The sequence below is a fragment of the Myxine glutinosa genome, chromosome 7 (assembly GCF_964187855.1).
Source record: "Myxine glutinosa chromosome 7, kmMyxGlut1.1, whole genome shotgun sequence".
Taxonomy (NCBI): Eukaryota; Metazoa; Chordata; class Myxini; order Myxiniformes; family Myxinidae; genus Myxine; species Myxine glutinosa.
This window is the reverse complement of record NC_136267.1, coordinates 103797967-103811823: the sequence shown is the minus strand read 5'-3', so window position 1 is coordinate 103811823 and position 13857 is coordinate 103797967. Positions and strand designations below refer to the sequence as shown.

The window sequence follows — 13857 nt, the reverse complement described above, 5'->3', positions numbered from 1 at the left end:
ACATTCATAAAAGGAGAATCTTGTGTGTGTGTGTCGTTGGTTGTTATCTCCATGTGCAGGTGTCAGAATGTGGAACAGAGCCCTCCCATGTCTCAAAGTATCCACCTTCGATATATTTTTATTTTTATATGGAAAAGGGGGGGGGGGCAGGGGAGTGGGTAGTCCATAGCTGCACTGTGGTAAGTGTCATAATATGGTCCATGTGTTTTGAGTAGGTTAGATTGCCATGTACTGTAGCTTACCTGAAGTTTGTTTGTGACCCGTTCACCAGGCCTCACACTGTCCACAACGCCTACCCGAACCCTCCAGAAATCGCAGGCCCGAGACTCCAATCACACAGCCAAACTGCACCCTTTCCGGCTCCTTACCACTGTCTTCTGACAAACTCCAAGGGGGCTCTGTGGCATTTGGCTCTCACAGCCGCATGCTCCACTGGTCCACTACCCCATGCCCAATCAAGTTCCCCATGACCCCCAGGTGTCTGCATCCCTAGCCTCAGTGCATGGATCTCCATTACTGACATCAATCCAGACAACACAACTTCCCCTTAAATGTTATACACTCAATTCTGCGCTACTAATCACATTCAATGCCCAGTCCATAGCACTGCCTTTCAGTCACCAGTGGTAGATTGTTCCAATATCTCCAATTACGAGCCCTTCCTACGATAATAATTCCCCCCCCCCCGACCCCCACCCTTACTGCAGTATGCCACTGCTTATCATAACAGACCCAATGGTGCTAATCACCTGGCACTCTACCCACTTGTTCGTAATTAAACATTTTTTCTATTTTGATCCATCCATCTTTCAATCCACCCCTGTCGGCTGTCGCCATTCCTCTCAAGGTTCCTCAATCTATACTTCCGTGTGCAGCACATTCACTCCGCTCTTTCCCCTCCTGCTGTATCAATCCTATGGGTTTATAGGCATTATGAACATCGCTCTTCTTCTCACTTACTCTGCAATGCTATTATTTCTAATCTAAATAACCATGAGCCTCGCTCCTCTGCTTCCTCGTCTTTCTCTCTTTGTATTTTTTTTTTTTTGTATACAAGATCGAGGCTCGTGAAAGAGCTAACATTAATCGCACAAAAAGTCAAACCGACACATTAAACACAAAAAATAAGGGGAGCGGTAGACAAGAAGGGGAGAGAGGGGGAAGGACACAAACACAACATTTGACAGCAGGGACATCGGGAGAAATGTGGGAGGGGGGGGGGGTTTGGGGGGAGGTGGGAGAGGTATAAAACATATGAACACTGCAAGGACCTCCAGGAAAGAAGTTGGAATTTCCAAAAAAAAAAAAAAAGTGTATCTGGGGTGAATTAGCGGGGGTAGAAAAGATCAACGTTTTGGGATGGGGGAAGATAAGAGATGGTGGTGGACAGCTGTTTTAAAGACCTGGAGGCAGGAGTGGGATTGAAGGGAGTGGGGGAGTTTGTTCCAGAGGCGGGAGAAAAGGGGAATGAAAGAGTGAAGGTGAGCAGAGAGCCTAGATTTTGGCAGTTGAACCATAAGAGGGTTGCAGGCAGATCTTGTGCGACCTGAAGGAATATTTGGGGGACAGAGCACAGAGAGAGCTGGGGGAGCAAGGCCGGGGAGGAGTCGGTAGAAGACAGAAAGACCACCAACCTGCCTGTGGTGAGTGAGTGAAAGGCCCTCGGAGTTAGCTTCATCGCTGGAGATTCCAATGATTCTGAAAGCTTTGGTTTCAACAGCGTGAAGACGATCTAGGTGTGAGGCAGGAGCACCAACCCAGAGAGGGGGAACAGTATTCCATTGAACTGCGGATGAAAGCCTTGTATGTGGTGAGGAGCTCAGGTGTGCCAAGGAAGGACTTCGCACGACGGAGGATGCCCAGTCGGCGACTGGCTTTGGAGGCCAGCTTGGAAATGTGGTTTTCCCAAGAAAGATCATGGCAGATAGTGAGACCCAAAAGCTTGAGCGACAGAACTTCTTGGAGAGGATTGTTGAGAAAGTAGATGGGAGGGTTTTCCAGTCGGTCCTTCCGGAGAGACATTGTAAGAGTGGGAGATTTGTCAGGATTGAAAGACATGTTCCACTTGTTTGACCAGTCTGTGATTTTGTCCCGGTCTGCAGAGAGTGAGGAGGCTGCAGACTGCCGATCTAAGGGATGAGGAATGGAGCGGCAGATAGTGGAGTCATCAGCAAAGAGATAGAGAGGATTTTCCAGAGAGTCGGAGAGATCATTGATGAAGACTAGAAATAGCACAGGGCCCAGAACACTACCTTGGGGAACTCCAGCCAGAACAGGAGGGGAGATGAGAGAAATCCTTCATCCTCAAATTTTCGTTGTTTATTATCTTCTGGCTTCTTATCTGACCTACCTCATCATCAAAACCATCCTACTATTCACCTCTTCAATGACTGTGTAAGGTTGTCTCGCAGACATTCAGCATTTTTGTGATGGTGTGAATTTCCTGTGTCATGTCATCTGAAGACAGGTCTTCATCCTCACCATATGCCTCTTCCTATGCAGCTCCATCTTCATCCTCAAAACCACTCTCAGCATCAGTCTGCTCTTCGTTTTTCTCACCAATTCCACACTCTGGATTCTCTTCAGTTCCATGCACCTTCCTCTCTGCCTTGCCTCCTTACTTTGGTGCACAAACCATTTCTGAAAACGTGAAGACAACTTTTTTTAAAATTATCTTCTTTACCAATCTTGTTCACGTCACTCTCACCATCAACATTTTCTTCCTCACCATACCTGGGTTCCTTTATTGACCATTCCTGGTCAATTGCTAAGATGGTAATCACTTCTCCAACAGACAGAGTCTGTTCCGTTTTCCTTTTTGTCCGCTGGACCATGACCACCAAGTCCAGCAGAGCTTCCGCTCCCCCGTGAGATGCTGATACCACAGTTCCCATTCAACTTTCCTTTGCTTCTCCTGCTCCAGTTCAGCTCGGTGTTTTTTAATCTCCTGCTTCAGCCTCTCCTTCCTTCAGCTGTGCCTCCATTCACTGATGCAAGTCATGGGAGCTTTGCTTCTATTCGGCTCGCTCTTCTGTCTTCTTCTCCTTTCCTTCCATATTTTCTCCATTTCTTCCATCACCATCTCCATCTGCTGTAGTTCATGCCTTTTAATCTCCCTCAGTTTGTTCATTGAGCTCATCTCCTGCTTCCACCAACTTGTTATCGCTTCCTCACAAGTCTTTAGTTCAGTACTCTTCTGTTGGATTTCTTGTGTCAGTCTTCCTCCTGTTTACTGATCATATTCCAACTTATGCTCACTAAGCCGATGTTGCAAGTTGCCCACGTCCTTCATAAGTTGCTCCATTATTATTGTTTGTGATTTTAGCTGCTGCCCCAATCATTGTGATTCTCCGTCAGAGTATTGTAGCCATATCTGCAGGATGCAATTTGTTAGCTTGCCACTTATTCAGCTCCTGCAGATTATTTTCATGCTCTACTCTTTCCTCCACAGATAATATTATTACAGCCACATGTTTTTTGAATGCACTACGAGGGGGATCTTCAGTTCTCCTCAAACTTACCGGGCGTGAGGCCATTGATTATGAATAACCTTGTACTATGGTCTACTGCCCTCCTTTCTTCCTCCCTCCCCTCTCTCTCCATCCCTGCCCCCTTCCTATCTCCCCTCTTCTCTCACCCTCCTCTCTTAATAGTCCTGTCAGTGAAGCGACCCTGCATTGTCCGGCAATGCTGGGTACCTCTGCTAGTGTGTGTATGTGCATATATGTATAAATACAACAGGCATTTTAAGGCCATTTTCCCTGCAAGAGCAGGGGTTAGCCATATATATATATATATATATATATATATATATATATATATATATATATATATATATATATATATATATATATGTATATATATATATGTATGTATATATATATATATATATATATATATATACAGTATATATATATATATATATATATATATATACAGTATATATATATATATATATATATATATACATGCATATACAGTCACGTGAAAAAGTAAGTACACCCCATGTAAAGTTTTGACTTTTTCAACATAATTCAACATACAGCTATTTGATCTTCATTTCAACAATATTGACAGATAAAAGTGATATAATATAACAAATATCATGAAACATTTACATTTTGTAGTCCATTGTATAATTTAAATAAACATAAATGCAAATTTCGCATGTGGAAAAAGTAAGTACACCCCATGAAATGTTTAAAAAAAATCTTTTTAACATATGTGGACATATAAATATTTGATTTTCATTTAAACAGTATCTGTAGATAAAGTTGATCTAATTGAACAAAAAACAATGAAAAATTGACTTTGCAATAATTTATTCAACAAAAAATTAACAGAGATGCCATTTCCTTCTGTGGAAAAAGTAAGTACACCCTTGGCTCTAATAGGTGGTATTGCCCCCTTTGGCAGAAACAACCTCAAGTAGGCATTTCTTATAACTGTCTACCAGTCTCTGACATCGACTGGGAGAAATTTTTGCCCACTCCTCCATGCAGAATTCTTTCAGCTGTGCGATGTTTGAGGGGTTTCTTGCATGCGCAGCTCATTTCAAATCCCCCCACAACATCTCGATGGGATTTAGATCCGGGCTTTGACTTGGCCATTCCAGAACCCTCCATTTCTTTCTTTTCAGCCATTCCTTGGTGGATTTACTGGTATGTTTAGCGTCATTGTCATGTTGCAAGGTCCACCTTCGGTTGAGCTTCTACTTACCGACAGATGGCCTAACATTATCCTCAAGCACCCTGTGGTACAATGAAGAATTCATAGTGGATTCTATGATGGTGAGCTGCCCAGGCCCTGATGCAGCAAAGCTGCCCCAAACCATAATATTTACACCACCATGCTTTACAGTTGGTATCACGTTCTTGTGGTCAAATGCTGTCTTTGGTTTTCGCCAAACATGTCTTCTGGTACTGTAGCCAATGAGCTCTACCTTTGACTCATCTGTCCGGAGCACATTGCTCCAGAAGTTCTGGTCTTTGCCGAGGTGTTCATTGGCAAACTTTAGTCCTGCCCTGATGTTCTTCCTGGACAGCAAAGGTTTCCTCCTGGCACACCTCCCATGTTGATCAAATTTGTGCAGCCTCTTTCTAATGGTAGACTCATGCACTTTGACATCAACATTGGCAAGAGCTACCTGTAGGTCCCGTGATGACATTCTGGGGTTCTTAGAGACTTCTTTCAGTATCTTGCGGTCTGCTCTCGGGCTGCTCTCAATGGGGCGGCCTGGCCTGAACAAGTTGGCAGTTGTTTGGAATCTTCTCCACTTGTAAATGATCTTCCGGACAGTCGAATGATTGATTTCAAATTGTTTGGATATCTTTTTAAATCCCTTCCCAGACTCATAGGCATCTATAACCTTCTTTCTGAAGGCCTCAGAGAGCTCTTTTGATCGAGGCATGGTGACGCCGCACACTTCAACAACATAGAGCAAACCAAACTAAATGTCTGAGGTTTAAATAGGACAGGTTCCTCCAAGGTCCTCTCTAACGATGTTCTAATCATTTGCACCTGAGCTGGTGCACACGATTCTAATTTTAGGCATTTGAAGTAGTGATAAATGTGGGGGTGTACTTACTTTTTCCACATGTGAAATTTGCATTTATGTTTATTTAAATTATACAATGGACTACAAAATGTAAATGTTTCATGATATTTGTTATATTATATCACCTTTATATATCAATATTGTTGAAATGAAGATCAAATAGCTGTATGTTGAAATATGTTGAAAAAGTCAAAATTTACATGGGGTGTACTTACTTTTTACATGACTATATATATATATATATATATATATATATATATATATATATATATATATATATACATACATACATACATACATACATACATACATACATACATACATACATACATACATACATACATACATACATACACACACACACATGCATACATATGCGCCCAGCCAAAAAAATGTCGATAAAATTTGGAAATATCTTATTGACTTACCAAGTATAATATTACAATTATTGCACGTTATTAATAATAAGTCTATGAAACATAGGATAAGTGTGGGAATCTACATCCTTATTTATCTGTAACATTTGCAAGACTTGCAACAACATGAGCATACTCTGATTGTTGCAGGTGGACCTGGGCTCTCTTCGTTTAGTGAGTGGTTTGGCTACTCAAGGTGCTGTGTCCCAAGCAACTCACAAGGCCTATTTTGTGAGTAGCTTCAGGATTGACATCAGCAGCAATGGAGAGGATTGGCTTCCTATTAAAGAGGGTCGCCAAGCTAAGGTGAGTGCTAACCAGTTATGACCAAATCATTTTGCTGGTCTCTTTGAATTTATGTAATATTATTATTAAGCCTCCCCTTAAAAGATAGTGGAGGCTTATACAGTAGCTGTTGTTGGGTTTATTTCTACAACTAGCACCCCAATTTTAATGGTACCCCAGAGTTTTTTAGACTCCTAAGAGTACGAAACCACCATTTCGGGTTTTTTGTTGGTTTTTTAATCACACACTCGCAATTTCAGAAATTTCCAAGATGTATCTTGGGGCTGGCTTGGACTTTTGGAATGAAATTTTGGAAGCAAACTGCTCTGTCTAGATAGCCTAAAGCAAGAAGCATTTCAACTTAATTTACATACACGACCAGTCAAAAGTTTTAGAACACCTCAATTTTTCCAGTTTTTATAGAAATTTACGCAGTTTAATGTCTCAATGCACTCTGAAATTAAGCATGGAACAAATAAACAATTGGAGATAAAAAAGAAATCATAGAATCATTTTGTTTAACAAAATTTGATTTAAATTTTTGACTCAGCAAAGTATCCACCTTTTGCAGATATATCCGCCGAAAACACTCGTGGCATTCTTTCTGCAATGGAAATCAAATATTGTTCGGGAAGTTCTTCCCAACACTGTTGCAGAAGTTCCCACAAATGTGTTGCACTTGTAGGTTGCTTTGCTTTCACCCTTCTGTCCAGTTCATCCCAAACCAGCTCGATGGTGTTTAAGTCTGGAGACTGTGCTGGCCATTCCATGATTTGAAGCCTACTGTCTTGTTATTTTCCTCGAAGGTAGTTTTGACATAGCCTGGAGGTGTGTTTTGGGTCATTATCTTGCAGTAGGATGAACCCCTGACCAACTAAGCGTATACCAGAGGGTATTGCATGGTGCTGCAAAATGCTGTGGTAGCCCTTTTGGTTCAGGGTGCCAGTCACTCTGTGCAAGTCGCCGACTCTGGATCCAGCAAAAGAGCCCCAGACCATCACGCTTCCTCCTCCATGTTTGACAGTTGGTGTCACACACTGAGGAACCATCCTTTCGCCGACTCGACGGCATGCAAAAACCCTGCGTGATGAACCAAAGATTTCAAAATTTGATTCATCGGTCCATACATAAGACCTTCCAGTCTTCAGTAGTCCACTGGCGGTGCTTCGTGGCCCAGGCAAGCCTCTTTTTCTTATTTTGCCACCTTAGCAATGGCTTTCTTACTGCCACTCGACCTGTCAAACCTGCAGCACGAAGTCTTCTCTTCACAGTTGAAACTGAGACTTGCTTACTTCGACCAGTGTTAAGTTGTGCTTGAAGCTGTTGTCCTGTGAGCTGCCTATCATGCAAGCTGTTGACTCTCAGAAACTTGTCTTCTGATTCTGTTGTGGCTTTGGGTCTGCCAGACCTCTTCCTGTCAGAGTTTTCTCCAGTTTCCAATATACTACTTCCTGCAGTGCAATATTGTTCAAATAATGCTTTGGAGGGTGCAATAACAGTCTGTTCCAATACTGCTTTGATACAGACAGGGGGTTTGTAATCAAGTAATCAGCAGAGGTTGGGACACCTGTAGGAATTGTTTGCATCAACTTTCAAGGCTTAATTTACTTACATTGCTGCAGAACAGCTGTAAGTTGTTAACCTATTACTTGTTCCCTGAAGAACGCCATTTTTTACAATATAACTGTGCAATTTACATTATTTTCCCGTTTTTGCTAACCTAAACTTTTTTTTTAACCTCGAGCAGTTCACTGCTTACCTTTGTACCATTTCAGGTTATTCACTGGACAGTAAACTGCGTAAATGTCAATAAAAACTGGAAAAATTGAGGTGTTCTAAAACTTTTGACTGGTAGTGTATATCTCCGAGTTAAAGGTCAAGGGAAAATACAACACAACACAACAACATGCATTTTTAGGCCATTTTCCCTGCTAGAGCGGGGGATTGCCTTGCGGTCCCCATGACAATCTTCTCCATTTTGCCCAATTTTCTGCATCTCTCCTTGTTAACCCCCTTGCCCGCATTTCTTCTTCCACCATCTTTAGCCAAGTCTTTCTCGGTCTTCCCCGTCCTCTACTTCCTTCGACATTCATTTCCATCACTCTTCTCAACCAGTCACTTTCATCCTTCCTCAACACTTGACCAAACCATCTCAACCTGTTCCTCTTCACGACATCAATCACAGGCTCTATTCCCATCATCTTTCTCAATTCATCATTTGTCTTCCTCTCTCTCAACGATACTCCGTACATCCACCGAACCATTCGCATTTCCACCCTTTCCAGCCTTCGTTGCTGCTCTACATTCATGACCCATGTCTCGCTCCCATAAATCATAACACTTCTCACACATGCAGCATACACCTTTCCCTTCAGCGTCAACGACACTCCCCCTCCTCATCAGCACGCCACTCAGTTCCCGAAACTTCTTGCATGCACATCTCACTCGAGCAACCGTTGCCGAGTCTGATCCACCTTCTCCATTCAGCATGTCTCCGAGGTAGCAAAATGTTTTCACACCTTCCAGCTTCATGCCGTCTCCAAGATCCAACTCAACATTTTCTCCATCTGCAGCTCCCTCTGTGCACACCTTACATTTGAATGGAGCTGCCACACTGGTTAATGACCCTCTCAGACCACTACATTTTTGATGAACCCACTCAGTGCACATTGTACATTGAATGGAGTTCACTCCGACACCCTTCCTGCACACAGCACATGGCCACTTCCCAGTTCTTTCCACCTCACCACATGCTTTACCACTTGCCATCACCTTCGTCTTTCCTATATTCACCTTCAGACCTTTTGTCTCCATACATTCCTCCCACTTGTTCATCTTTTCCATCAGTCCATCCACACTTTCCGCAATCAACACCAGATCATCTGCATACAACAACTCCCACGGTAGACCCTCCTTTACGTTCTGAGCCAGCACCTCCATCACAGCTACAAATAGTAGTGGACTTAGTACCGACCCCTGATGCACTCCCACCTTCACCTCAAAATTCACCACTGTTCCCGTCCTTCGTCCTTACAGCTGTGCGCGCTCTTTTGTACATTGCCATCACTACTCTGATCAACCATTCCAAAACTCCTCACTTCCTCAATGCCCATGTCAATACTTGGCGTGGAACCCTATCGAATGCTTTCTCCAGATCAACAAACCCAAGAAACAACTTCTTCCTCTTCTCCATGTACTTCTCCTGCAACTGCCTCGCAATAAAGAGCACGTCTGTCGTTCCTCTTCCTGGCATAAATCCAAACTGCATTTTGTCGATCTTCACCTTCTTCCTTATCCTCCTCTCCAACACCCTTTCCAATACCTTCATTCCATGCTCCAATAACTTTATCGCTCGGTACGACCCACACTCCAGATGGTCACCTTTCCCCTTGTATAGAGGGACGAGGGTACTCAGTTCCCAATCCACTGGAATGCGGCCTTCTTTCACCACCAGATTACAGATCCCTGTCATTCTCTTCACACCCCAACTTCCTGCTGCCTTCAACATATCTCCCACAACTCCCGTCGGCCCTCCCGCTTTCTACTCTTTTTTTTTTTTTTTTTTTTTTTTTTGTATACAAGATCGAGGCTCGTGAAAGAGCTAACATTAATCACACAAAAAGACATCTTTTCTTCATTGCTTTTATCGCTTCCTCAACTTCCTTCTCAGTAATCTTCTCTGCCGGTCCTAAAACTGGGTTACTCTCTATGTTGCCATCCCATTCATTCTCTGTATTCAACAGCATTTCCATATATCTTTTCCATCTTCCTTGAATTCCATCTGGGTCCACAACGATTCGTCCCACTTCATCCTTCAAGCAACTCACCCCCATCACATCACACCTCTCTTTCGCCATCTGCTTTGCAATCCTGAATACCGCTCTCTAACCCTCTTCCGAATCCAAGCGTTCTTCGAACATTTTCCTACGTGCCTCCTGCGCATTTGCTACCTCTTTCTTTGCAGCCTTCTTGTCTGCCTTATAACTTTCATGCTCTGCTTTTTCTGCTCCCGTACCCTTCGCCTCCTGCCACTCCTTGAACGTCTTCCTCTTCTCGTCAATCCTCTTTCCAACTTCATCATCCCACCACCATGTTTCCGAGTGCCTCGGTGGTCCTTTTGTCCATCCACATACCTCACCAACGGCTCCCAACAGACTATCTTTCATTGACATCCAACCACGTTCCAGCTCAACCACATCATCCTCTACCCTACTCAGCCTCTCTTTTAATGCCTCCCTTACTGCCACCTCTTTCAACCTCCACACCTTCATTCTCGGTTGGTACTTCAGCCACCGAGCTCTCCTCGCACCTTTCACCCTTATGTCGCAGACAACCAAGTGGTTCTGTGAAACAGCCTCCTCCCCCGGGATCACCTTTGAGTCCCGGAGGTGCCCCCTATCTCGCCTACGCACCATCAGGTAGTCAACGGTTGTCGTCGACCCACCTGACGTGTATGTAAGAAGCTTATTATCCCCTTTCTGGATCTGAGTATTACAAATCAACAAATCAGCTCCATCAGCAAACTCCAAAATCCTTTCACCTTCTCCATTTCTCACACCATATCCGTAACCCTCATGAACTCCCTCAAAACCGTCCATACTCCTTCCCACATGTCCATTTAGGTCTCCTCCTCCCACAACAACTTCCTCATCTTTCACGTTTTCCATCAGCTTCTCTATCGCACACCAGAACTTGTCCTTCTCTTCATCGCTCCGACCAACCTGCGGAGCATATCCCGAGATGACGTTCACCAAGAGCTTTCCAATCATCATTTTCACCATCATCAACCTATCACTCACTCTAGTCACACTCACCACACTGTCTACAAACTCCTCAGAAAACAGGACACCAACACCATTCACGCCCTCCGGACACCCTTGCCGCACAAACTTGTATTTCTGACCCAGTCTACCCTTCACCATTCTCACACCACTTCCCTTCCATCTCGTCTCTTGCACACAACATATGTCCACTCTTCTTCTGACCAATACTTCCACCACTTCTCCTGATCTCCCTGTCATTGTCCCTACATTCCATGTACCAAACCTCAGAAACTGATCTCCACTTCAGGCTGTACCCTGCCCATATGTCGTTGTAATTGTCATGGTTCTCTTTTTGAGGCAATGTTTTTATGGCCGGATGCCCTTTCTGACGCCATCCCTCTTTGTCGCCTCTTATGACACGCAGGGATGCGGTGTGCCTATTCTAAGGTCAAATAGCGGTCTGAAAAATATAACATGGTCAAGGTGCCCTCATTATGTAGTTATTCTTTTGACAGTCAAACAAACAAACAAAAACGCAGACTGGTTCATCACAATAGACTGTATCAAATATGACATTACTCTGCTAGACCTGTTTCCTGGTAACTGTATGTCATTAAATTTGCTAATTTTGTTGATGTAGCACATTCTCACACCAGGATGTACAGTCACGTGAATAAGTAGTACACCCCATGTAAAGTTTTGACTTTTTCAACAAATTTCAACATACAACTATTTGATCTTCATTTCAACAATATTGATAGATAAAGGTGATATAATATAACAAATATGAAACATTTACATTTTGTAGTCCATTGTATAATTTAAATAAACATGAATGCAAATTTTGCATGTGGAAAAAGTAAGTACACCCCTACATTTATCACTACTTCAAATACCTAAAATTAGAATCAGGTGCACCAGCTCAGGTGCAAATGATTAGAACATCGTTAGAGAGGATCTTGGAGGAACCTGTCTTATTTATACTTCAGACATTTAGTTTGGTTTGCTCTTTGTTGTTGAAGTGTGTGGCGTCACCATGCCTAGATCAAAAGAGCTCCCTGAGGCCTTCAGAAAGAAGGTTATAGATGCCTACGAGTCTGGGAAGGGATTTAAAAAGATCTCCAAACAATTTGAAATCAATCATTCGACTGTCCGGAAGATCATCTACAAGTGGAGAAGATTCCAAACAACTGCCAACTTCTTCAGGCCAGGCCGCCCCAGCAAGTTCAGCCCGAGAGCAGACCGCAAGATGCTGAAAGAAGTCTCTAAGAACCCCAGAATGTCATCACGGGACCAACAGGTAGCTCTTGCCACTGTTGATGTCAAAGTGCACGAGTCTACCATTAGAAAGAGGCTGCACAAATTTGATCTATATGGGAGGTGTGCCAGGAGGAAATCTTTGCTGTCCAGAAAGAACATCAGGGCAAGACTAAAGTTTGCCAATGAACACCTAGGCAAAGACCAGCACTTCTGGAACAATGTGCTCTGCACAGATGAGTCAAGGGTGGAGCTATTTGGCCACAGTACCAGAACACGTTTGGCGAAAACCAAAGACAGCATTTGACCACAAGGACGTGATACCAACTGTAAAGCATGGTGGTGGAAATATTATGGTTTGGGCAGCTTTGCTGCATCAGGGCCTCGGCAGCTCACCATCATAGAATCCACTATGAATTCTTCATTTTACCAGAGGGTGCTTGAGGATAATGTGAGGCCATCTGTCGGAAAGTTGAAGCTCAACCGAAGGTGGACCTTGCAACATGACAATGACCCGAAACATACCAGTAAATCCACCAAGGAATGGCTGAAAAGAAAGAAATGGAGGGTTCTGGAATGGCCAAGTCAAAGCCTGGATCTCAATCCCATCGAGATGTTGTGGGGGGATTTAAACGAGCTGTGCATGCAAGAAAGCCCCTCAAACATCGCACAGCTGAAATAATTCTGCATGGAGGTCAGAGGAGTGGGCAAAAATTTCTCCCAGTCGATGTCAGAGACTGGTAGACAGTTATAAGAAACGCCTACTTGAGGTTGTTTCTGCCAAAGGGGGCAATACCACCTATTAGAGCCAAGGGTGTACTTACATTTTCCACAGAAGGAAATGGCATCTCTGTTCATTTTTTGCTGAATAAATTATTGCGAAGTCAATTTTCCATTGTTTTTTGTTCAATTACCTGGCTCGGCTTCACGCTGTTGAATCCAAAGCTTTCATAATCATTGGAATCTCCCGCGATGAAGCTATCTCTGAGGGCCTTTCACTCACTCACCGCAGGCAGGTAGGTGGTCTTTCTGTCTTCTACCGACTCCTCTCCGGCCTTGCTCCCCCAGCTCTCTCTCTGTGCTCTGTCCCCCAAATATTCCTACAGGTCGCACAAGATCTGCCAGCCACCCTCTGATGGTTAAACTGCCGAAATCTCGGCTCTCTGCTCACCTTCACTCTTTCATTCCTCTTTTCTCCCGCCTCTGGAACAAACTCCCACACTCACTTCAATCACACTCCTCCCTCCAGGTCTTTAAAACAGCTGTTCACCACCATCTCTTATCTTCCCCCATCCAAAACCTTGATCTTTTCTACCCCCACTAATTCACCCCAGTACCATCTTGTTTCAAATTCCAACTTCTTTCCTGGAAGTCCTGGCAGTGTCCATATGTTTTATACCTCTCCCACCCACCCCCCCCCTTCCCATGCCTCCCCCCAAAGCCCTCTCCCTCCCACAGTTCTCTCGATGTCTCCATGTCTCTCGGTCCCTGCTCTCAAATGTTGTGTTTGTGTCCTTCCCCCACTTTCCCCATCTTGTCTACCGCTCCCGATGTTATTTGTTTTAATGTGTCTGTTTGT

At 43.7% G+C, this 13857-nt stretch overlaps 1 protein-coding gene across 1 annotated transcript in view; it reads left to right on the top strand.

Moving 5' to 3' along the window:
• The window catches only part of LOC137431612 (neuropilin-2-like), a 350182-nt gene that overhangs the window by 161174 nt on the left and 175151 nt on the right, over positions 1–13857 (top strand). The window contains exon 7 of the mRNA XM_068123132.2: positions 6124–6279. Within this exon, the coding sequence (XP_067979233.2) occupies positions 6124–6279 (156 nt within the window). The remainder of the gene's footprint in view (positions 1–6123; positions 6280–13857) is intronic.